Below are 24,208 nucleotides of genomic sequence, written 5' to 3'. Positions count from 1 at the left end.
TACACAACATCATCTATGGTTATACTGTAAGAGAACCCTTTAACCTTGATACGACCCCCATCAATCACGTACACAACATCATCTATGGTTATACTGTAAGAGATCAATATGATTTACCAAGTTTAAAGATGTAAAAGAAATATTTTATTTTACATGAAAAAGTGGCATTTAAGAGGTGAAAGAAGTATTTTTATGATATTAGATAAAGTGTTCAAGCAACCATAATCCATGTTTACATATTAGAAATAATTAAGGAGTTTTTGATTACCCAAAACTAGTAGACAATTTGGAATTATATCTCTAGTGATATATCAACACATACAAAAGAGCTCATATTTTTATATATTTTCCGAAATACAAATTAACAAATATCTTTTAAATTTATCGAGACATCAAACAGCTTAAAACACTTTGAATTTAAATAGTTTTTCAGTAGAAGAATTAGTACCAATCATCATCATTGCATCTTAAGTTAATCTTAAACAGATCCGTCAACATATATAAAAGATTACTCTTTTGCAATCATGACTCTTTGTACTGTTAAGCACATTACTAAAATATCTTTATTACCTGGTTTCGGCAATATTGGTTGCTATGATGATCTTCCTAACTCCTGGTGGGGGCCTCTCAAACACCTCCCTCTGGTTGATGGTAGGCATCAGAGAATGTAGGGGGATAATTCTGAAGTGGGCTGCAACAGTAGAGGCATCATTTAACCCTTTCCCATTCACAAGCATTTTACAAATGGCTATTTGCAACCAGCATAAAACAAGAACAACCTGTGAAGTTACTTGCAGGCTGTTCAGGTGTTATTATTCTGTTTGCTTCTCATCAGTACCTTCGAAATGAAGCCTTTAAAACATAAACCTAGAACAAATACCAGATCAGTATTCCTAATTTCATAGTGATCAATCTGTTTAAGTACTAAACAGCAGGAGATGTTTGAATGACATCATTAATGTACTCATCATTCTTTTGTTATGACAGCATGTAAATAATTGTAAAGTTCAATATGTTATGTTTATGTTTCGAGCTATTATGTCATTTGTTTTGCTGGTGAGAGGAAATACTGTTTTTCATCACATGAAAGCATATAATAAATGAAATATATCATGGTTGGCTTGCTCCAACGGAATGTACTGCACATATTAATCGTGTTAAATCCTATTCCAATCGTCATACAGGCTCTTTAAAAGGTCGCAGTGGATAGTGGATAATGGTGTCTTCATAGCACAGGGTTCGATCACCACTGTGGAAGCATTCTTTAGATCTACCCCCAAAAGACACCAAGAACTGGTTCTAGGCCCATCCAATGGACTTGGGAGCGTTTCACATAAGCCTTAGGCTTTATATTAAATGGAGCTAAAATAGGTTTTAACATACAGGCTCTTGAAAATGAAAGTCATACAATGAACTCCTGTTATACAATTCATCGAAACACCAGTCATGTAATATTCCCTATGCATTGTACAAACAGTTTACACTCACTTGATATTCCTGTTTCATCACATTTACTTTCCAAAATATGTAATCCGTTTTTTGCAGATGGAAAGACTGATGAATAAACAGACCAATCATAAGGGTTAATGAAGTCTTTGATTTATTCAAATACTAAGTAAGGTTCTATTCCTAGTAAGAGTTATCTGAGCTTTGACCTCAACACAACAGAGTCATGTTCTGAGAAAAGGGGGTTTAATGCATGCACATAAAGTGTCGTCCCAGCTAAGCCTGTGTGGCTTATCACGAATGATAATTTTCGCTTTTATGATATTTTTTGTTTAAAGAAAGTTACTTCTTAGTAAAAATTCAGTTTAGGCAGAGAGTGTCAACCCTGATTAGCCTGTGTGGTCTTCACAGGCTAATCTGGGACGACACTTAACGCACATGCATTAAACACCCTTTTCACAGAGCACGGCCCATATGGATTGTGAGTAAGCTTGTCATGCATTATAATTGTACCAAGTTTCATTCAAGTATCTTCAGTAATTTTTTAGCCATAACAGTATTCAGTTATTCTGCAAGACAAACACCTACAATGGAGAGTAAATATACAGCTCCTTCTAGTAAAATCGATCATAGTGGAAAAATAAAAAAATTGACAAGTAAAAGTTTCAGGGATTATTTTGTTCAAATGATAAATTATAATACTTATGATTTTACAAATGTGAAATAACTTACATGCAGACTTAAATGCCATGTTTGCCATGAGTTTCTTATACACATCATTGATATCACCCCATCCTGGAACAAACACCAGTATGGCCCCCTCCTACAATAAATACAGGATTTATAACTTGATATATTTGGGAACTCAAACATAAAATGTTTCAAAGCAGTTCAAGGCTTAAGTGTGTGCGACATACAGAACGCAACAAGAGCTGTAACCATAGGATGACTTATGTTCCCTATAAACGCTTGATAGAAGTTATGAGCTTTTCTCAAAACCTAAACACAGATTTCGAAACCTAAACGTGGACCCTAAGTTCAAGGTCAAGGTCACAGGGGTTTAAATTTGTGTGTTTATGGAAAGGCCTTGTCCATATACACATGCATGCCAAATATGAAATTGCTATCTGAAGCGACATTGAAGTTATGAGCATTTTTGGAAACCTAAACGCTATATGCCCTCCTTCGGGGGCATAAAAATTAATAGTGTGACATGAGTACATATAGTCATTTTCCTTGCCCCTGACTTCGTACAAGTAGGCTAGCATGAAGACTGATCTTAAGTTCAATGAGTATAAATATTACTGAAGTAATTCATTATAAAATTACTGAATCACAAGTTTCCAAAGTAACACGTATTTGCATGATACAACAAATCAATTTCAAAGAGTAGAAGAGTGATTCACAAACGTTATAAAAGCCTTGCTGCATTAAACATATCCTCATACCTTCTTGTGTAAAGATATGTGCCATATCAGCTGGTATATGAGCTCAGTGTCCACTTTATTGAAGTCCAGACTCTGTAGCTGGTTTATGGTATGTCTCGAGTATCTAGAAAAAACAGAAAATAATTGAGCCATACTTTGGAAAAATGGGGCTTCATGCATGTGCGTAAAGTGTCGCCCAAGATTGATCCAGGACGACACTTTCCGTCTTGACTGGATTTAAGTTTAAAAGAGTCTTCCTTCAAACAAAATATATTACGTAAGAGCTGAATATGTAATCCCTGAGGATTACCCGTTGTCACAGGTAGCTAAATTGTCAGTGTTTTAACGATTGTAACGTCAGCAAAGTGCTTGGTAAACTTATTTTGCACCTAGGTGACCCATGTTTAATGGTGCATGAGAGTTGATATGTAGTCACTATACCCTACAGGAGAAGGCTTCAATTGGGTTCCCAGCTTATCCCCAACAACACAAGACCACACCAAAATTGAATATCTTTCAGCAAAAATGAACTCTTTGGAAATTGCAGCTGTAATTGAAAATTTGTCACAACTTTTGCCAGTCTAGTAAATAATTTAGATAAAAGAGCTAGGAAACCTTCTGGGTCATCACATGATGCAGCATCAGGCATATACTTAGGCCAGTAACTGACAACTGCCCTACTTGAATCTTAGATAGGAAGACAATGGTAGTAGAAAGAACTCCATGACCAAGTTGAACGTATTTTCTTTGTTTTAAGTCTATTGAATATGCTAAAATCTAAGCATGGGTAGGTCAATACTGGCCTGCTACACATAATGAGAGTACCTGGGCATATTATTTGAATGAAATGCATCTAAATAAATACAGAAAGAAAGGAAGAAACCAACAACTGAACAGACCTTTTGTCAGTGTTGACCCCTCCTTCGAGGTTACGTAGCCACACCTCTCTCTCCTCCATCTCTCGTTGAGCGGTCAAGTCCCTGCGTCTCGGCTGCCGTGCCTGCATTGTGTACGGGGCCTCATAGCTATGAACAAATAGCACATGGAGCTTAGTCACAAACCTGACTGATACATCAACAGCACTGTGTAAGGTATTTTCAATGGCCTCATAGCTATGAACAAATAGCACATGGAGCTTAGTCACAAACCTGACTGATACACCAACAGCACTGTGTAAGGTATTTTCAATGGCCTCATAGCTATGAACAAATAGCAAATGGAGCTTAGTCACAAACCTGACTGATACACCAACAGCACTGTGTAAGGTATTGTCAATGGCCTCATAGCTATGAACAAGTAGCAAATGGAGCTTAGTCACAAACCTGACTGATACACCAACAGCACTGTGTAAGGTATTTTCAATGGCCTCATAGCTATGAACAAATAGCAAATGGAGCTTAGTCACAAACCTGACTCATACACCAACAGCACTGTGTAAGGTATTTTCAATGGCCTCATAGCTATGAACAAATAGCAAATGGAGCTTAGTCACAAACCTGACTGATACACCAACAGCACTGTGTAAGGTATTTTCAATGGCCTCATAGCTATGAACAAATAGCAAATGGAGCTTAGTCACAAACCTGACTGATACACCAACAGCACTGTGTAAGGTATTGTCAATGGCCTCATAGCTATGAACAAATAGCAAATGGAGCTTAGTCACAAACCTGACTGATACACCAACAGCACTGTGTAAGGTATTTTCAATGGCCTCATAGCTATGAACAAATAGCAAATGGAGCTTAGTCACAAACCTGACTGATACACCAACAGCACTGTGTAAGGTATTGTCAATGGCCTCATAGCTATGAACAAGTAGCAAATGGAGCTTAGTCACAAACCTGACTGATACACCAACAGCACTGTGTAAGGTATGTTCAAGGGCCTCATAGCTATGAACAAATAGCAAATGGAGCTTAGTCACAAACCTGACTGATACACCAACAGCAGTGTGTAAGGTATTTTCAATGGCCTCATAGCTATGAACAAATAGCAAATGGAGCTTAGTCACAAACCTGACTGATACACCAACAGCACTGTGTAAGGTATTTTCAATGGCCTCATAGCTATGAACAAATAGCAAATGGAGCTTAGTCACAAAATTGACTGATACACCAACAGCACTGTGTAAGGTATTGTCAATGGCCTCATAGCTATGAACAAGTAGCAAATGGAGCTTAGTCACAAACCTGACTGATACACCAACAGCACTGTGTAAGGTATGTTCAAGGGCCTCATAGCTATGAACAAATAGCAAATGGACCTTAGTCACAAACCTGACTGATACACCAACAGCACTGTGTAAGGTATGTTCAAGGGCCTCATAGCTATGAACAAAAAAAAAGTATGTGCCGCATTCTGGGAAAACTGTGCTCAATGCATGTGTTACATGACCTCATTTTATGGCAAGTGTAGTTTTCAGCCATTTTCTTTTCTTTACATTTTAATATGAAGACAGAATAATCTAAAAATGTTGGGATAAATAGAATACCAGTTAAGTGTTGAAACCAGAAGTTTATTTGCTTGGCATAAAAACCTAAACCACTTGCTAAGGTTGTAGCTAAGGTTTTCTAAGCCTAACTTAATAAACTTATCAGTATGCAACACTAACCTACTTTTTTGTACATAGACACTTTTGGCCTTAAAAGAACTTTAACTTTACAACAAGAAATGTGTCCACAGGACACGGATGCCCCCAACTGTAACTTTGTCACTACATAAAAGTATAACTGTGTAAACGCTTGGTAGAAGTTATTAGGTTTTTTTCAAATCCTAAACGCAGATTTCGAACCTAAACGCGGACCCTAAGTTCAAGGTCAAGGTCACAGGGGTCAAAATTTGTGTGAGTATGGAAAGGCCTTGTCCATATTCACATGCATGCAAAATATGAAATTGCTATCTGAAGCGACATAGAAGTTATGAGCATTTTTCGAAATCTAAACGCAAAGTGTGACGGACAGACGGACAGACAGACGAACGGACAGTCCAATCACTATATGCCCTCCTTCGAGAGCATAAAAATGTCTTAGAATATCAAAATAAATCAGAAAGCCACATAAACTAGAGAGCGGACAACATGCTAAATCCTTGAAATGCACTAAGTGACCCCATGACCTAGTTTTTGACCCAGCATAACCCATATTCGAACTTGACCTAGATATTGTCTTAATACAACTTCTTACCAAGTTTAGTAAAGATCAGATGAAAACTACTTCAATTAGAGAGCGGACACCATGCTTAATCCTTGAAATGCACTAAGTGACCCCGTGACCTAGTTTTTGACCTGGCATGACCCATTTTCGAACTTGACCTAGATATTGTCTGGATACAACTTCTGACCAAGTTTGGTAAAGATCGGATGAAAACTATCTGAATTAGAGAGCGGACACGAAGTGTGACCGACCGACCGACCGACTGACTGACTGACTGACCGACCGACCGACCGACCGACAGACAGTGCCAAAACTATATACCCCCTTTTCTTCGAAATGGGGGCATAAAAAATGATGAAATAAAATTCAGCAGTCATGAGTCAATGCAATATCTGTTAAACCAAAACAAAATTCTTTAGAGCATATGGATACATCAGAAGTAACCTAAACAATGCATGTATGAGCCGCGTTCTGAGAAAACTGGGCTTAATGCATGTGCGTAAAGTGTCATCCCAGATTAGCCTGTGCAATCCGCACAGGCTAATCAGGGACAACACTTTCCGCTTTTATGGTATTTTTAGTGTCAAGGAAGTCCCTCCTTACCGAAAATCTAATTAAGGCGGAAAGTGTCTTCCCTGATTAGCCTTTGCGGACTGCACAGGCTAATCTGAGATAACACTTTACACACATGCATTAAGCCCAGTTTTCTCAGAACGCGGCTCATATGAACAGCTGTAGGAGGAATTGTGTAGCCTTCTGTTGAAAGAAAGCTCATCTTTAGGACTCACTGAAGCATTTCTATAACATCCTCCAGTAGAAACTCTTCAACAGGAAACGTGTAGCCAGGAATGTTTATCATAGGGCAATTATCTGAAACGTATAAAAACCAAAGGCATGATGAATATGCATATTTGTATGACATCCATTCGTTTTAGTAAAATAATAATCTGAGTACTCATATGGACTATATTCATATGGACTATATTCATATGGACTATATTCATATGGACTATACTCATATGGACTATATTCATATGGACTTTATTCATATGGACTATATTCATATGGACTATATTCATATGGACTATATTCATATGGACTATACCTATATGGACTATATTCATATGGACTTTTTTTTCTTCACCATTTTTGGAATGAGGCTGGGGGCCTTCAAGGGGAAACAAATTGTGTCGCATTAACTTAACTTGGGAAATTAAGATTTTTATGCTTACTAATACTGTCAAATTATGAAAAAAAGTGTTTTAAATACTATAATTGCATTGGTTCAACTCTCACAGCTTGGAAGAAAAACTGAACATTTTGATTAATAATGACAAAGAATTTTGTTAGGCAGTCATTTGGAAAAAAAAGATATGGGCCTTGCTCTATGAAAAGGGGGTTTAATTCATGTGCGTAAAGTGACGTCATTTCACAGTAAACAATGAAAATTATCGATAATTGTCACTGATAATTTTCACTGTTTGAAACAGTGAAATTATCAGTTTTAATTCACTGATATTTCTCTATAAACCACCGGAAAGCATTAAATAAAATGTTTTTTTTGCAACTATTCATGGGCAGAGCAAAATGTGGTGCAAGTTGTTCTGGATATTGCATGAAATTATTCAGTGTTCTATGTATAAATTAGCATCAATAAAAGTGTTAATGATTTGTAAAAGTAGGTCATTGAGGATTTTACAAAAGTGTCTCATTGTCAAATGCTGCTTAAAACAAGATGTGTTTGTAAAACACAATGTCCCCCTATATGATGTTTGACCTTGTAGGATGACCTTGACCTTGTGAAGGATGACCTTGACATTTCACCACTCAAAATGTGCAGCTCCATGAGATACACATGCATGCCAAATATCAAGTTGCTATCTTCAATATTGCAAAAGTATTCATAAAATAAGCGATTTGGGCCACATATATTTGACCTCTGACCTTGAAGGATGACCTTGACCTTGCCCTTTCACCACTCAAAATGTGCAGCTCCATGAGATGCACATGCATGCCAAATATCAAGTTGCTATCTTCAATATTGCAAAAGTATTTATAAAATAAGCGATTTGGGCCACATATATTTGACCTCTGACCTTGAAGGATGACCTTGACCTTGACCTTTCACCACTCAAAATGTGCAGCTCCATGAGATACACATGCATGCCAAATATCAAGTTGCTATCTTCAATATTGCAAAAGTATTCATAAAATGAGCGATTTTGGCCACATATATTTGACCTCTGACCTTGAAGGATGTCCTTGACCTTGACCTTTCACCACTCAAAATGTGCAGCTTCATGAGATACACATGCATGCCAAATATGAAGTTCCTATCTTCAATATAGCAAAAGTTATTGCAAAATGTTAAAGTTGGCGCAAACAGACAGACCAACAGACAGGGCAAAAACAATATGTCCCCCACTACTATAGTGGGGGACATAAAAACTACAGGTCATTGCCCTTGTATTTTTTTCTTTCACATCGTAACTCAAGACCATAGGTAATTACCGCCAAAACCAAAATCTACCGGTCAATTATGTTTATCCTTTTCTGCTTTAAAGCTAAGTGAAAATGGCTTAAAGCAACCAGCATACAACCAGAACAACCTGCAGGTAACTCGCAGTCTGCTCAGGTTTTACGCTTTTTGCTGATCATCAGTATCTTAGGGTTGAAAATGAAGCCTTGAATCTTGTAAGAAAGATCTTCAATTTCATTTGATTTACTGAAGCACTTCAAACAGATCAGTTTCGTACCTGAGTGGTAATGGCTTAAGGATTGTTAATGAGTGATCTCACCAAAATACTTGGAGAAGGCCTCAGCGTTGAGTGTTGCACTCATCAACACGAGTTTCAGGTCAGGTCTGGAGGTCAGAATGTCCTTGAGTACGATGATCAGAAAGTCAGACAGCAGGTCACGTTCATGAATCTCATCCAGGATAATGTGCGTGGCTCGTGATAACGACCTGAAAGGTTGTATAAAGTAAACATTTGAGTCTCAATCTGGAAAACACTGGGATTCATGCAAGCCTCTTCCACTTTCCACTTTTATGGAATTTTTTACAAAAAAGCTAAGTTTCTCCAAAACTAAATTTTAGGTCAGGTCATATTACAGCTAATACGGCACATATCTTTTCACAAGAAGGTACAAGGATATGTTGACTGAAGCAAGGCTTTTACAACTTTCGTGAATCAGTCTTCTACTCAGTAAAATTGATTTTTTGTATTTTGCAAATATGTGTTACTATGGAAACTTGTGATTCAGTAATTTTGTAAATGGGCCGTGCTCTGTGAAAAGGGTGTTTAATGCATGAGCGTAAAGTATTGTCCAAGATTAGCCTGGGCAGTTGGCACAGGCTAATCAGGGACAACACTTTCAGCTATTATGATATTTTTATTTTAAAGAAAGTCTTTTCTTAGCAAAAATGCAGGTGGACAGTGTTGTCTCTGATTATCTTGTGCCAACTGCAGAGGCTAATATAGGACAACATTTAACTGTCAGGCTTGTGAATCTCATCAAGAATGATGTGCAAGGCTTACGATAACTCTCTGAAAGTATTTTATGGGCATTGTGTTGGGAAAACTGGGCTTAATGCATGTGCGAAGCTTGCGAGAATCATCCAAAAGTGTTTTTACATAAATATTTGTAAACAATACATTTGAAATTCTTTTAGTCATAATACAAAATAATTACATTAACATATGTAAACAATACATTGCAGATTCTTGTAGTCATAATACATAATACTATGCTGACATTGGCATTTTGATAAAATGTTGCTTGCTTTTGGTATATTGTAAAAGTTGTAAGGGTTTATAAAACTTTAGTTACCTGTATGTAATTAAGAATAAACTTATTTACTTAGTTGTACTGACAAAAATGATTATTATGACTTAATTAAAATTTTCCTTGATAAAAAACAATCACTCACTTGTCCCCTTCCAGCATTTTCAACAAGATTCCAGTCGTACAAAAGAGAATAGAGCCAGCATCTCTCGGAAGCTTGCTGAAATGAAAAAATATTTAGGAATAAAACATATTGCGCAGTAAATTTTACATTGGGCATAAATTGTTTAAGGTTTAAATGGGATATCTATATAAAAAAGTAAGGATGCATGACATTTGAAAAAGATGGTTTTTGAGAATTTCTTTCTAAAGTTGTAATTTTGTAAATCTATTTTAAGCTCTGGTGACCTACATATGCAGTCAAACGAAGCACGTTTGAGCTTTGCTTCGTGAAAAAAGCACTCAATGAATAATGAGTTGTCCCTCATTAGCCTGTGAAATCTGCACAGGCTTATAAGGGACAACACTTTCAGCTTCTATAGATTTGTTTGTTTAAAGGAAGTCTCTTCCAAACAAAAGGTTACAAAGTAAGAAGACATGCATTAAGCCCTGTTTTCCCAGAGCAAGACTTAAATATTTGTCAAATTGTATAAGAATCCAACAATTTTTTCTATTGAGCTTGAAACTGGTGATTTATAGAATTTTTTTATTTTAGTTTTTGTTTTGTAAATGCATTATTAGCTCTGCTGACCTACATTTGCAAAGTCTTTCATTATGGAGCGCATTTCCAGTCCTATACTCTGACAATTGGCTGAGGACTCATTGCTATATTTCAAATATTTCAAATTCAAACTTTGGGACTCGTATATTTTTTAATGTATGGGGAAAAAGTACACATTGCTTGCGAAATGTAAACAAAACACTGCAGTGGACCAAAGCACATTTTTATCATGCGTCCCAGTACTTACTGTTCCAGACGTATCATGTAGCCCACTGACTCCCCGCCCAGTACTTACTGTTCCAGACGTATCATGTAGCCCACTGACTCCCCGCCCAGTACTTACTGTTCCAGACGTATCATGTAGCCCACTGACTCCCCGCCCAGTACTTACTGTTCCAGACGAATCATGTAGCTCACTGACTCCCTGCCCAGTACTTACTGTTCCAGACGAATCATGTAGCCCACTGACTCCCCGCCCAGTACTTACTGTTCCAGACGTATCATGTAGCCCACTGGCTCCCCGCCCAGTACTTACTGTTTCAGACGAATCATGTAGCCCACTGACTCCCCGCCCAGTACTTACTGTTCCAGACGTATTATGTAGCCCACTGACTCCCTGCCAAGTACTTACTGTTCCAGACGTATCATGTAGCCCACTGACTCCCCGCCCAGTACTTATTGTTCCAGACGAATCATGTAGCCCTATGACTCCTCGCCCAGTACTTACTGTTCCAGACGTATCATGTAGCCCACTGACTCCCCGCCCAGTACTTACTGTTCCAGACGTATCATGTAGCCCACTGACTTCCCGCCCAGTACTTACTGTTCCAGACGTATCATGTAGCCCACTGACTCCCCGCCCAGTACTTACTGTTCCAGACGTATCATGTAGCCCACTGACTCCCGGCCCAGTACTTACTGTTCCAGACGAATCATGTAGCCCACTGACTCCTCGCCCAGTACTTACTGTTCCAGACGAATCATGTAGCCCACTGACTCCCCGCCCAGTACTTACTGTTCCAGACGAATCATGTAGCCCACTGACTCCCCGCCCAGTACTTACTGTTCCAGACGTATCATGTAGCCCACTGATTCCCCGCCCAGTACTTACTGTTCCAGACGTATCATGTAGCCCACTGACTCCCTGCCCAGTACTTACTGTTCCAGACGTATCATGTAGCCCACTGACTCCCCGCCCAGTACTTACTGTTCCAGACGAATCATGTAGCCCACTGACTCCCCACATTTCTCTCCCCTTTCTGCGGCAACCCTTTCTGCAACCTGTGATATGGCAACAGAATTAATTGTCTACATTTTGTTGGGTTTACTTATAAATAATAATGCAACATAAGTGTATGTCCACATTTTGTTGGGTTTACTTATATAAATTATATGGCAACAGAATTCTTTGTCCACATTTTGTTGGGTTTACTTATAAATTATATGGCAACAGAATTCTTTGTCAACATTTTGTTAGGTTTACTTATAAATTATATGGCAACAGAATTCTTCGTCAACATTTTGTTGGGTTTACTTATAAATTATATGGCAACAGAATTCTTTGTCAACATTTTTTGGGGGTTTACTTATAAATTATATGGCAACAGAATTCTTTGTCAACTTTTTAGGGGGGTTTACTTATAAATTATATGGCAACAGAATTCTTTGTCAACATTTTGTTGGGTTTACTTATAAATTATATGGCAACAGAATTCTTTGTCAACATTTTGTTGGGTTTACTTATAAATTATATGGCAACAGAATTCTTTGTCAACATTTTGTTGGGTTTACTTATAAATTATATGGCAACAGAATTCTTTGTCAACATTTTGTTGGGTTTACTTATAAATTATATGGCAACAGAATTCTTTGTCAACATTTGTTTGATTTACTTATAGTCTTATACCTAGTATGCCAATATATTTTTTAAATATTCAAAAAACGTAAAAAAAATAGCAAAAAATCAAACAATTTTTTACTTTAGTTTTTTGCTTTACTTGATGTGTGAGAACATTGATAGGCATGTGTTTTATCGACTTAATTAGATAACATTCATTGTCCATATTTTGAATAAGACCAATAAAAACAGTCACAAAAATGCAAAAAAACACACACACAAAACCGTACATACATGTATAATGAACAGGAATCTAAAAGTGTTAGCAGCATAATATACAGTCCACTCTCGTTATCTCGACATCGGATATCTCAATATTCTCGATATGTCGAAGTAAGCTCAATGTCCCAACTTTTTTCTTTCTTTATCTATATAAATAAACATTGCATATCTCGATTTTCGTTATGTCGAATAATTCGATATCTCGATATAAAATTTTGTCCCGATTCCCGATTTTACATGTATTTACTGTCGTTTATCTGGAAGTGCGAATAACTGTCCCAGTGTCGGCAAATGGTGAGAAATTTTTTCTTTGATACTTCACTGTCACACTTCGCCCGGCTGCTCCCGATACTGTGCGGTAGGAAATTGATCCTTTAATTGCATCAATGATCATACGTGTGTAATGTCGTCAGCCATTAACAATTGAGTAAGGCCTGTCACTTTAACATCAATTAACTGCAATTAATACACAGCCTGCCGAAAGGCCGATAGACTAATAATCGATTGAACTTTGCATTTCAAAATACAAAATGTACATGTAAGGTTCAGTATTCCGGAACGTGATTTACGCATGTTCAGATGGAAAACCCGCGTCTTGATTGGAAGTCTATTGCATCATAACTTTAAATAGCAACATTACCGGATGTTTTCTCGACCGTTTAGAACAATTATAACCGCATGTGTTCATGCAATTCTGCTATACTTAAAAAGTTATTTTAAGCATTTAAATAGCAAAATTAATCGTGCCTCGTAAAAACGCGTATATATCAGGTAGAGAGTATTATGGCACACGGTAACGGCTTTAGTAAGACCACTTAGCAGGTATTTAGATGTTAAAAACAAGGTAATTTTTCGTCTCATTTTTTCTTTGAAAAGGCCTTATCGGATATCTCGAACTCTCGTTATCTCGATATTTTTTCTTGTTCCGCCGACTTCGAGATAACGAGAGTGGACTGTATATATTAACTTTTAGGATAAACTCAAAAGAGAGTCATGGCAGTGTACTTTTCATATATAAGACATTATAAACCAGGGCTTTTATTCCTATCTATGAGTCACAAACTGTTCAAAATTGTAAAAAACTAAGTCGCAAACCATTCAAAATAAACTTAAAATTGTGAAAATTTGAGTCACCAATTTTTTGAAACTGTGAAATTTGAGTTGCGATCTTTTAAAATTTGTAAAAACAGACATTCTCTAAGAAGGAAAAAAGCCCTGTCATATATGACATAATTGTTGTAATATCATCTCATACAAGTATCACTAACAACATGATGAAATTGTAACCATTTCCCACTTTATTTAGAAGCAAAGTGAAAATTGCTATTTGCAAACGGCATAAAACAAGAACAGTCTGCGAGTAACTTGCAGTCTGTTCAGGTTTCATGCTGTTTGCTGCTCATCAGTATCTAAGGTTTGAAGATGAAGCTTTCAAAACTTGAATCTAGCAAGAAAGGTCTTAAATTAACCCATTTATGCCTAGCGTCCTGAAAAAAGGACATTGCAAAGCGCTGTTTGCTTAAATGAATTTCTTTATGGAATATTCTAAATATAGAAATAAACATACTTGACACCCTAATTTTGGAAATAAATTGATCCAATTTATAAGGATGGGAGAGTCCACTGGGCATAAATGGGTTAAATATATTTTTCTAAGGGACTACAAATGCGTGAAATATGTATCTAAGTGGTAAAGGGGTAATGTCCTTCTTACAGATATTGCACTAATTCTCCTGGGTTGGGTACAGATGATGTGGCATTCAGCTCCTCTGTTCTGAGATATGAATTCATCCAAAATAAACTGTGGGACCTGAAAAATAGACACATGCAACGATTTATGGCTATGTTAAGTTTATAATAGTTGTAATCTTTTACTTGCTACTATTCAGCAAATATACAAATTAATGAATGTATGCCTATGTAAAATATAGCCTAGTCAAAAATGTTTACTAGCTATTATTCTGCAAAAATTGATAAATAAATAAATACATAAACAAGATGTGTTTGTGAAACACAATGTCCCCCTATATGATGTTTGACCTTGAAGGATGACCTTGACCTTGTGAAGGATGACCTTGACCTTGACCTTTCACCACTAAAAATGTGCAGCTCCATGAGATACACATGCATGCCAAATATCAAGTTGCTATCTTCAATATTGCAAAAGTATTTATAAAATAAGCGATTTGGGCCACATATATTTGACCTCTGACCTTGAAGGATGACCTTGACCTTGACCTTTCACCACTCAAAATGTGCAGCTCCATGAGATACACATGCATGCCAAAAATCAAGTTGCTATCTTCAATATTGCAAAAGTATTCATAAAATGAGCGATTTTGGCCACATATATTTGACCTCTGACCTTGAAGGATGACCTTGACCTTGACCTTTCACCACTCAAAATGTGCAGCTTCATGAGATACACATGCATGCCAAATATGAAGTTGCTATCTTCAATATAGCAAAAGTTATTGCAAAATGTTAAAGTTGGCGCAAACAGACCAACAGACCAACGGACCAACAGGCAGACAGGGCAAAAACAATATGTCCCCCACTATTATAGTGGGGGACATAAAAAACAAGGGCTGTTTGTAAAACATGCATGCCCCCCATATGGGCTGTCCGTTGTAGTGGCAGCCATTGTGTGAATACGTTTTTTGTCACTGTGACCTTGACCTTTGACCTAGTGACCTGAAAATCAATAGGGGTCATCTGCGAGTCACGATCAATGTACCTGAATGAAGTGTCATGATCCTAGGCAAAAGCGTTCTTGAGTTATCATCCGAAAATCATTTTACTATTCGGGTCACCGTGACCTTGACCTTTCACCTTGTGACCTAAAAATCAATAGGGGTCATCTGCGAGTCATGATCAATCTACCTATCAAGTTTCATGATCCTATGCATATGCGTTCTTGAGTTATCATCCGAAAACCATTTTACTATTTCGGGTCACCATGACCTTGACCTTTGACCTAGTGACCTCAAAATCAATAGGGGTCATCTGCGAGTCATGATCAATCTATCCATGAAGTTTCATGATCCTAGGCGTATGCGTTCTTGAGTTATCATCCGGAAACCATTTTACTACTTCGGGTCACCATGACCTTGACCTTTGACCTAGTGACCTCAAAATCAATAGGGGTCATCTGCAAGTCATGATCAATGTACCTATGAAGTTTCATGATCCTAGCCCCAAGCGTTCTTGAGTTATCATCCGGAAACCACCTGGTGGACGGACCGACCGACAGACCGACCGACCAACATGTGCAAAGCAATATACCCCCTCTTCTTCGAAAGGAGGCATAAAAATTAGTAAAAATTCCATTAGTAACTTTTAACATTATAGAATATTTATAAATAATTAATAAAACTTAAACAAAACATAGACTTTAAAACTTGAATTAAATCTTCTAGATTATTTGTCTTTACTATAAAACTTTGAAATAAATCTTCTAGGTAATTTATCTCTGTCCAGCATTGGTTATATGCTGATATGACATTCTTATTTAAAAAGGGGATTTGGATATTGACAAATATATACATATTTATCTCTTTGTTTTTGAAAACTCAACAACTTCATTTAAGAACAAAAAACTTGAATATTTCATAAAATTATATTAGATTTTTATTCTCTATTTTTTAACAAAATCCAATACCAATTTTACAAATTAATGGCTTTCTACCTCGTATCTTTTAGCCTCATTCTGGGTACATTGGGCTTAATATATGTGCATAAAGTGTCATCCCAGATGAGCGTGCATAAAGTGTTGTCCCAGATTAGCCTGCGTAAAGTGTTGTCCCAGATTAGCCTGCGTAAAGTGTTGTCCCAGATTAGCCTGCGTAAAGTGTTGTCCCAGATTAGCCCATGCAATATGCAGGGACTTTGCAGCTTTAAGGGAAATTTTTGTTAAACGGAAGTCTAATCTATTAAAAATCCAGATTGGGTGGAAAGTATCATCGCAGGCAATAATGTGTGGACTTTACAGGCTAATCTCTGATAATACTTTATTAACACGCATCAAGCCCAGTTTTCCCAGATGGCTTATGTGCACCTGTGTTGTTTTTCCACAGCCTGTTTCACCACTCAATACGACCACCTGGCTGGAGCTTATCAGATCAACAATGGCCTGAAATTAACCATTTTAGAGATATTCTATGTTTGTAAATGTTGTCAGCATAGTATTTACTTTTGTTGTCTCTAAAAAAATGATTAAAGTGTTTGTGTTTTTGTGTGGATTTATCACAATTTACATTAGTATTTCAGTCATCACAGAAGTATATTTAAGGGACCTTTTCACAGATTTTAACATATTGTGAAGCTAATCCTTGAACGATTTATTTGATAAATGTAAATCCGGTATAAAACTAAAATAAAATTAAAGAAAGAAAAAAAGCAATCCACAAATGGGCTCGAAGGACTGACCCGTGAAGTTAATACTAGCACTAAAACCACTTGACCATCGGTGCAGACATATGACTAAATGTATTTCATACTCTATACTTAGTATAAGCAATCATCATAATGTTACAAAATATAACGATTACAACAGAACTTTCCAAATCATACAATTGTTTCGCCTTTGTAATGCGTTATAATTTTCAGGTTTTTAAATCGTCAAAACATGCATATAATGCATGTTTTAGAGCATGGTAAATGTTCAGTATAACTGTTTCCTTGCAAAAGACAACTACAACAAAAATTTGCAAATCTGAAACAATTTTTTCACTTTTGTCATTTTTTCAAATGTGAAAAGGTCCCTTTAACACTTTCCCACTCAGAAGCAAAGTCAAGATGGCTATGTGCAAACAACATAAAACCAGAACAGCCTGTGAGTAATTTGCAGTCTGTTCAGGTTTTATGCTGTTTGCTGCTCATCAGTATCTTAGAGTTTGAAATAAAGCCTTTAAAACATGAATTTAGTAATAAAGTTATTTAATTAAATTTCATTTTCTAAGTGACTACAAATGAATCAAAATACGTATCTAAGTGGTAAAGGGTTAACCTGTTTATCGTTTCCTAGGTAAGCCGATATACAATGACTAAGCGCACTTCCACCAGTAAGTAAGTAACAACTGTATCACAGATAGGAGAAATAGGATATTATAAAATAAGTGATGTTTCCCCAATGAAAATCAAACCTGTAATTGTCAGATTTGTGGCATGGCACTCAACCAGCTGAGCTAACTTGAGGTGCATAACCTCCCTATCCCTCAATTAAAGGCCACCAGAAAAGCTTATTGAAACCAAAATTTTGCAAACTTAAGTACCCTTTTTCTTGAAGATTTGCGTCTTTGAGATAAAGTATGAGATGAAAGTCGTATCTTTTTTATTAATAATTGGTTATTTTTGTTTTAAAAAAATCTCTGTTTTTTTTCACTTTAAAATTTAAGAGCAAAGATGGTCTTCCAATTGGGATTTTTTTGTTATTCCCATAGCAATTTATACATAATTCAAAATATCCGTGTACAGGGTCATCCAAGACACACTTCAGAGTAATTATTTTCAAATCTATCACATAGTTTCAAACAAGATAAAGCAATCAATATTTTTAAGCTTTAAAAACAAAAATTCTGTAATTGAAGTACAGTGTTGAATAACTGTCAATCCAAGATACAAAACTCTGGCAAGGCCTAGAACATGTTATTGTATCACATGGGATTCTTTTAGCCTCGTTCTGGGAAAACTGGTCTTAATGCATGAGCACAAGCAAGTGTCATCCTACATAAGCCTGTGAAGTCTACAGAGGCTTATCAGGGATGATACTTTTCACTTTTATTGGATTTTGGGTTTAAAGGAAGTCTTTTCTAGACAAAAATCCAGTGTAAGTAGAAAGTATTGTCCCTGATTAGCCTGAGTGGACCGATCTAAGATGACACTTCAAGCACATGCATTAAGCTCCATTTTCCCCATGGAAGGCTTATATGGCTTAGTATAAAAACTATTAATTTGTTCTTGATTGCAACCATCAGATTATTGAGACAATATCAAACACATTGCATGGGTAGGACCAATACTTGCTACTTTCGGAACAGTTGAGAAGGCTCCCAGATAAGTGTTTAAAAGAAGACCATCCTGATCATTAAGATCTCACGAGCCATGTTCTGGGAAAACTGGGCTTAATTATGCATGTGCGATAAATGTCATCCCAGATAAGCCTGTGCAGTCTTTACAGGCTAATCAAGGACGACACTTTTTATCTAAACTGGATTTTTGTTCAAAAAAGACAACATGTACCTATAAACAAAAAATTCTATAAAAGCGGAGAATGTTCTTCCTGATTAGCCTGTGCCCACTGCATACATTTGCACATGCGTTAAGCCCAATTTCCAAGAATGAGGCTCTTTGACACAAACTCCACCCACTTCTCTGTCAGTGTAGGCAGGCAGTTTGTTTCTGAATTCCTGCATGTCCTGGTAAAGTGTGGTCGTCTGTTTGGCAGCAAAGTCAGCAGATATCCTTGCATTGTCCCAGGATGTGGTGGCAGTTTGAAATCCAGCTGCAAGGAGGATCGGGTCAACAGTTTCTTGTTCAATATTCTTCGATTGACATTGAACAATTAACAAATGGTAGTTACATTCATAACGTCCTACATAACTAGAGCTTTGACACAGACGTGACGAATACCGCAACATGCCGCATTGGCACAATAATATTTTGCATGCCGTCTTCACAAAAAACAGCGGACACCATGCTCAATTTTTAAAACGCACTAAGTGACCCCTTGACCTAGTTTTTGACCCAGAAAGGCCCATGTTCTAACTTGGCCTTAAGATCATCTCCATAGAACTTCTGACCAAGTTTGGTGAAGATCGGATGTAAACTATTTGAATTAGAGAGCGGACACCATGCTGAATGTTAAAAAACGCACTAAGTAACCCCGTGACCTAGTTTTAGGCCCGGAATGGCCCATGTTCAAACTTGTCTTAGAGATCATTTAGATAAAACTTGTGACCAAGTTTGGTGAGGATTAGATAAAAACTACTTGAATTAGAGAGCGGACAACATGGTGATGTTTAAAACACACTAAGATACCCCGTGACCTAGTTTTTGACCCGGCATAACCCATATTCAAACATGACCTAGACATCATCTAGATACAACTTCTGACCAAGTTTGGTGAAGATTGGATGAAAACTACTTGAATTAGAGAGCGGACAACATTGTGATGTTTAAACGCACTAAGTGACCCCGTGACATTGTTTTAGACCCGGCATGACCCATATTCAAACTTGCCTTAGACATTATCAAGATACAACTTCTGACCAATTTTGGTGAAGATTGGATAAAAACTACTTGAATTAGTGCGCGAACAATATGGTGAGGTTTAAAACACACTAAGTGACCCCCGTGACCTAGTTTTTGACCTGGCATGGCCCATGTTCGAACTTGACCTACACATCATCTAGATACAACTTCTGATTAAGTGTGGTGAAGATCAGATGTAAACTACTTGAAATAGAGAGCGGACACCATGCTCAATGTGTTAAACGTACTAAGTGACCCTGTGACCTAGTTTTTGATCTGGCATGGCCCATGTTCGAACTTGGCCTTCAGGTCATCTAGATAAAACTTCTGACCAAGTTTGGTGAAGATCGGATGAAAATTACTTGAATAAGAGAGAGGACATAACGCTGAATGTTAAAAAACGCACTAAGTGACCCCGTGACCTAGTTTTTGACCCTGCAAGGCCCATGTTCGAACTTGGCCTTAAGATCATCTAGATACAACTTCTGACCAAGTTTGGTGAAGATCGGATGAAAACTACTTGAATTAGAGAGCGGACAACATGCTGAATGTTAAAAAACGCACTAAGTGACCCCGTGAACTAGTTTTTGACCCGGCAAGGCCCATGTTCGAACTTGGCCTAGACATCATGTAGATACAACTTCTGACCAAGTTTGGTGAAGATCGGATGAAAACTACTTGAATTAGAGAGCGGACATTTAATACGGACCGACAGACAGACCGACCGACCAACAGACAAGTTCACTCCTATATACCCCCCAAAACTTTGTTTATGGGGGTATAATTAACTTCAAAATGAAAGCTATAGAACAATTTTTGTAACATATTTGACGATTCTTCTAAATAATTAAATAACTTTAAGACAACACAGTGACCAACTAAAGAGAATTGACAGACATTTTTTCAAAAGCTATATGAACTTGTTTTACTAAGAAAACTAAGCAAATTAACAGGGAAATCCCATATACTTCACTTTCCGCTTTAGTGGACTTATCATTTTTTTAATAGGAAGTCTCTTCTTAACATAAATCCAGTTTAGAGGTTAAGTATCAGCACAGATTAGAATCTTGGATAACACTTAATGCAGGCGAATTAAGCCAAGTTTTCCCACAACTAGGCTCAATGACTCAACAGCTTGACTGTGCTCACCAATATCACTGTTATCCGATACAAGCAAGTCTTCCCCCATCTGCATTTGGAGAACTTCTGTCACTGTTGGATCTTCATGACTCACATTTGTTGCACCTGGTGTAATTGATCATTGTTCATAATTGTTTATCCATTATTCTACCACGGCACGTGACTTGTTTTCTATATACAAAGAAGGAAAACTACCGTGGGTTATTACCCCAATATACCAACGGATATAAGTATGACGTCACTTTGATTGTCTGCACACTGTTTATGAATGAACACGATGTCATTTGATTTTGATTGTTGTGGTGACGTCACGTTTTCGCAGAAAATTGGAGGAGATTCGGTTAATATAATTTTCATTTATAACCGTTAAATCGCGGATAACTTATTAATGAAATCGTGTTAGAATCGAAATAATCTACGTGTAAGCGTTAGTTATTGCGGTAATAACCAACGGTATGTCCTTCCGATGCTTGTTATCAAACCACTTGGGCTACGCCGTCGTGGTTTAATTCCTACGCATCAGAACTCCATACCGTTGGTTATTACCGCAATAACCAACGGTCACCCGTCGATTATTTCTTAATTAAACAGCAATTTAAAGTTCTGATGGATAGACATTAACACTTTACCACTCGGATACCCATTTTGATGTGTTTGTCGTCCCTTAGAAAACCATATTTAATAAAGACCTTTTTTACTTATGTTTAAAATACTTAATTTTCCACTCTAAGATACTTATGAGCAGCAAACAGCATAAAACCTTAACAGACTGCGTGCTACTCACAGGCTGTTCTGGTTTTATGCTGTTTGCATATAGACCTTTTCACTTTGCTTCTGAATAAGAAAGAGTTAAACAGAGTAGTCTATGGACTTACTATATCTAGTTAAATTATTTCAACTCTGGCATGATTTATTAAACAGATGTGCAATCTAAAGGAGAAGTATATTTTACTTTGCTGATTTTGATTATTTGTCCATAAAAGCGGTACAAGTATTATATTTAAAAAAAACGTATTTCACAGCAGTGGGTATAAGTGTAAAATACAATAAGATTAACATGTTTTATTTTATGCTTTCTGGTGGTTTATAGAGAAATATCAGTGAATTAAAACTGATAATTTCACTGTTTCAAACAATGAAAATTATCAGTGAAAATTATCGATAATTTTCACTGTTTGTTAAATGACGTCATTTTTTTGACGAAATGACGTCATTTTCCCAGCGAAATTCTTTCGTTAAAATCTTTAACAATGTATATAAACTGAGAAAAAAAGCATAAAATAAAAAGAAAATTTGTTGGGTTCGGTGGATTATCGATTTTAATTCACTCGTGATCATATAAAATATATATTTTCTATTATCACTCGTGAATTAAAATCGATAATCCACCGAATCCAACAAATATTCTATATGTCTTTCCTCAAAGAGCCTCACTCTGGCAAACGAGGTGAAATGTCATTGCAGATTAGCCAGTGCAGTTTGTACAGGCTAATCAGGGACAAAACTTTCAGCCTTAACTGGATTTTTCGCTACTTACAGACTTCATCAAAGCAAAAAATTCCACTTAAGAAAAAAGTGTCGTCCCCTATTAGCATGTGAGGTCTGCACAGGCTAATCTGGGCTAACATTTTTAGCACATGCATAAAGCCCCATTTTCCTAGGCGCGGCCCAAATGTATTTTTCAGATTTTAGAACTTACTTCCAGAACTGGGCCCCTCACTTTCAACCTCTTCTTCATATTCCTCCAAGCTGTAAATATGGATACAACGAGATTTCAGTATATACTTAGTGTACTGTAACAAACATTAAATTGGCATTTACCGCAAAGGGTACTACTAAGTAAAGAAAACACCATGCCAATGATACAGGTTTTTACTTATGCGTAAAATGCCCCTCCCAATGAAAGTCAAATAAGGCTTAACCTGGTCCTTGAAATCAATTATGACAAGAGCTGTACAAGTTGTAATGCTCAGGGCAATCCCTGCCTATCACAATTGTTGCTAAATTATACCATTTTTTAAAAGTTGCCTTAAATATTTAAATTGGCAAAAACTAGCAGCTTTTTAAAAATACATGTATATTGTTTCAGGAAACTGAAGATTTTTTTTTTAGTATCTTTTTTGTCATAATTTTTATTTGCCCCCAATGTTAACAGTTTACTGTATCTGAAAATAATTGAAAACGCAGTCACTAAGTATGACTTTAAGTCTCGTGTCAGCAAGTGGCTTGACACAAAGTTAATATGAAGCTGTTTATCTGGCTGTAAAATACAGTAGCTACTTGCAATTTAAAATGGCTTATATTAATTTGTTAAAATGGCAATAAAAGCCAAATATTGTCCAGTGAGAGCCAAAGTGCTTGAATAATTTTGCTGATTTAAGTGTAATATATTTTTCTGTCGGTGACCTTACAAATGACTTCAAAGATGGGCTCGAAGTTTCTATGTTAGTAAAGTTTCATCGCCCTTGTACCCATAGTTTCAGTTAAATGCTGCACAAATCCAAAAAATCTTTTTTGCTGAGAGCTTTAATCGGATGATTTAAGTAAAATAATAAATATATAGCAAACATGTAAATTCATATATTAGTAAAATTTCATCCTTTTTTGTAAGTGCAATAATTTTTAAATTCAATAAAAATCCAAAAATGAAATTACTTTGCTTAAAAAACTTAAGCTAAATTATAGATGTATAGATTTAAATCTGTGTTCGACGGAAACAGACTCATTCAGTTATTCATATATGTTTTAATTCGTTTTCTTTGACCTAATGTCGTCTTTTGCAAAGACTAGTAATAAGATCAGAATGCAAAATTATTTTTGAAGAAAAATGACATTTTGGACACAAATTTGATATTGCTATAGAATTTCTTTCGAAAAATAGGTGGAAATATTATGATCACAAAGTATTAACTTTATAAATGTATCATCATTAAACTGATTAAACATGTCTGACCCAGGTCACAAAGGACGAGAAAAAATAATGTACATGTAAATCAATAAGCTTCAGTCATGTGTTGATGAGTAAGTAACTGTTGGCATAGTTCTAAGCTCAATACAAATTGGAATGTATGTCTCCTTTATTATTTTTTTGAATAATATTCTAATATTTTTGAGTGAAACACATGGTTTTACCGCAAAATTAGACAATCATTGTTAAACTTAA

At 36.5% G+C, this 24,208-nt stretch overlaps 1 protein-coding gene across 1 annotated transcript in view; it reads right to left on the bottom strand.

The window, feature by feature from the left end:
- LOC127831952 (ATP-dependent DNA/RNA helicase DHX36-like) overlaps positions 1 to 24,208 on the bottom strand; it is a 62,474-nt gene that overhangs the window by 25,576 nt on the left and 12,690 nt on the right. The window contains exons 7-19 of the mRNA XM_052357044.1: positions 22,745 to 22,794; positions 21,055 to 21,150; positions 19,023 to 19,156; positions 16,712 to 16,786; positions 14,369 to 14,464; positions 11,743 to 11,816; positions 9,960 to 10,034; positions 8,827 to 8,993; positions 6,817 to 6,898; positions 3,773 to 3,898; positions 2,895 to 2,997; positions 2,179 to 2,269; positions 571 to 691 (exon numbers count right to left, since the gene is read on the bottom strand). Of these exons, the coding sequence (XP_052213004.1) occupies positions 571 to 691; positions 2,179 to 2,269; positions 2,895 to 2,997; positions 3,773 to 3,898; positions 6,817 to 6,898; positions 8,827 to 8,993; positions 9,960 to 10,034; positions 11,743 to 11,816; positions 14,369 to 14,464; positions 16,712 to 16,786; positions 19,023 to 19,156; positions 21,055 to 21,150; positions 22,745 to 22,794 (1,290 nt within the window). The remainder of the gene's footprint in view (positions 1 to 570; positions 692 to 2,178; positions 2,270 to 2,894; positions 2,998 to 3,772; positions 3,899 to 6,816; positions 6,899 to 8,826; positions 8,994 to 9,959; positions 10,035 to 11,742; positions 11,817 to 14,368; positions 14,465 to 16,711; positions 16,787 to 19,022; positions 19,157 to 21,054; positions 21,151 to 22,744; positions 22,795 to 24,208) is intronic.

The sequence above is a fragment of the Dreissena polymorpha genome, chromosome 5 (genome assembly GCF_020536995.1).
Source record: "Dreissena polymorpha isolate Duluth1 chromosome 5, UMN_Dpol_1.0, whole genome shotgun sequence".
Lineage (NCBI taxonomy): Eukaryota > Metazoa > Mollusca > Bivalvia > Myida > Dreissenidae > Dreissena > Dreissena polymorpha.
The sequence above is the reverse complement of the archived record's forward strand: the minus strand, read 5'-3'. Positions and strand labels throughout refer to the sequence as shown.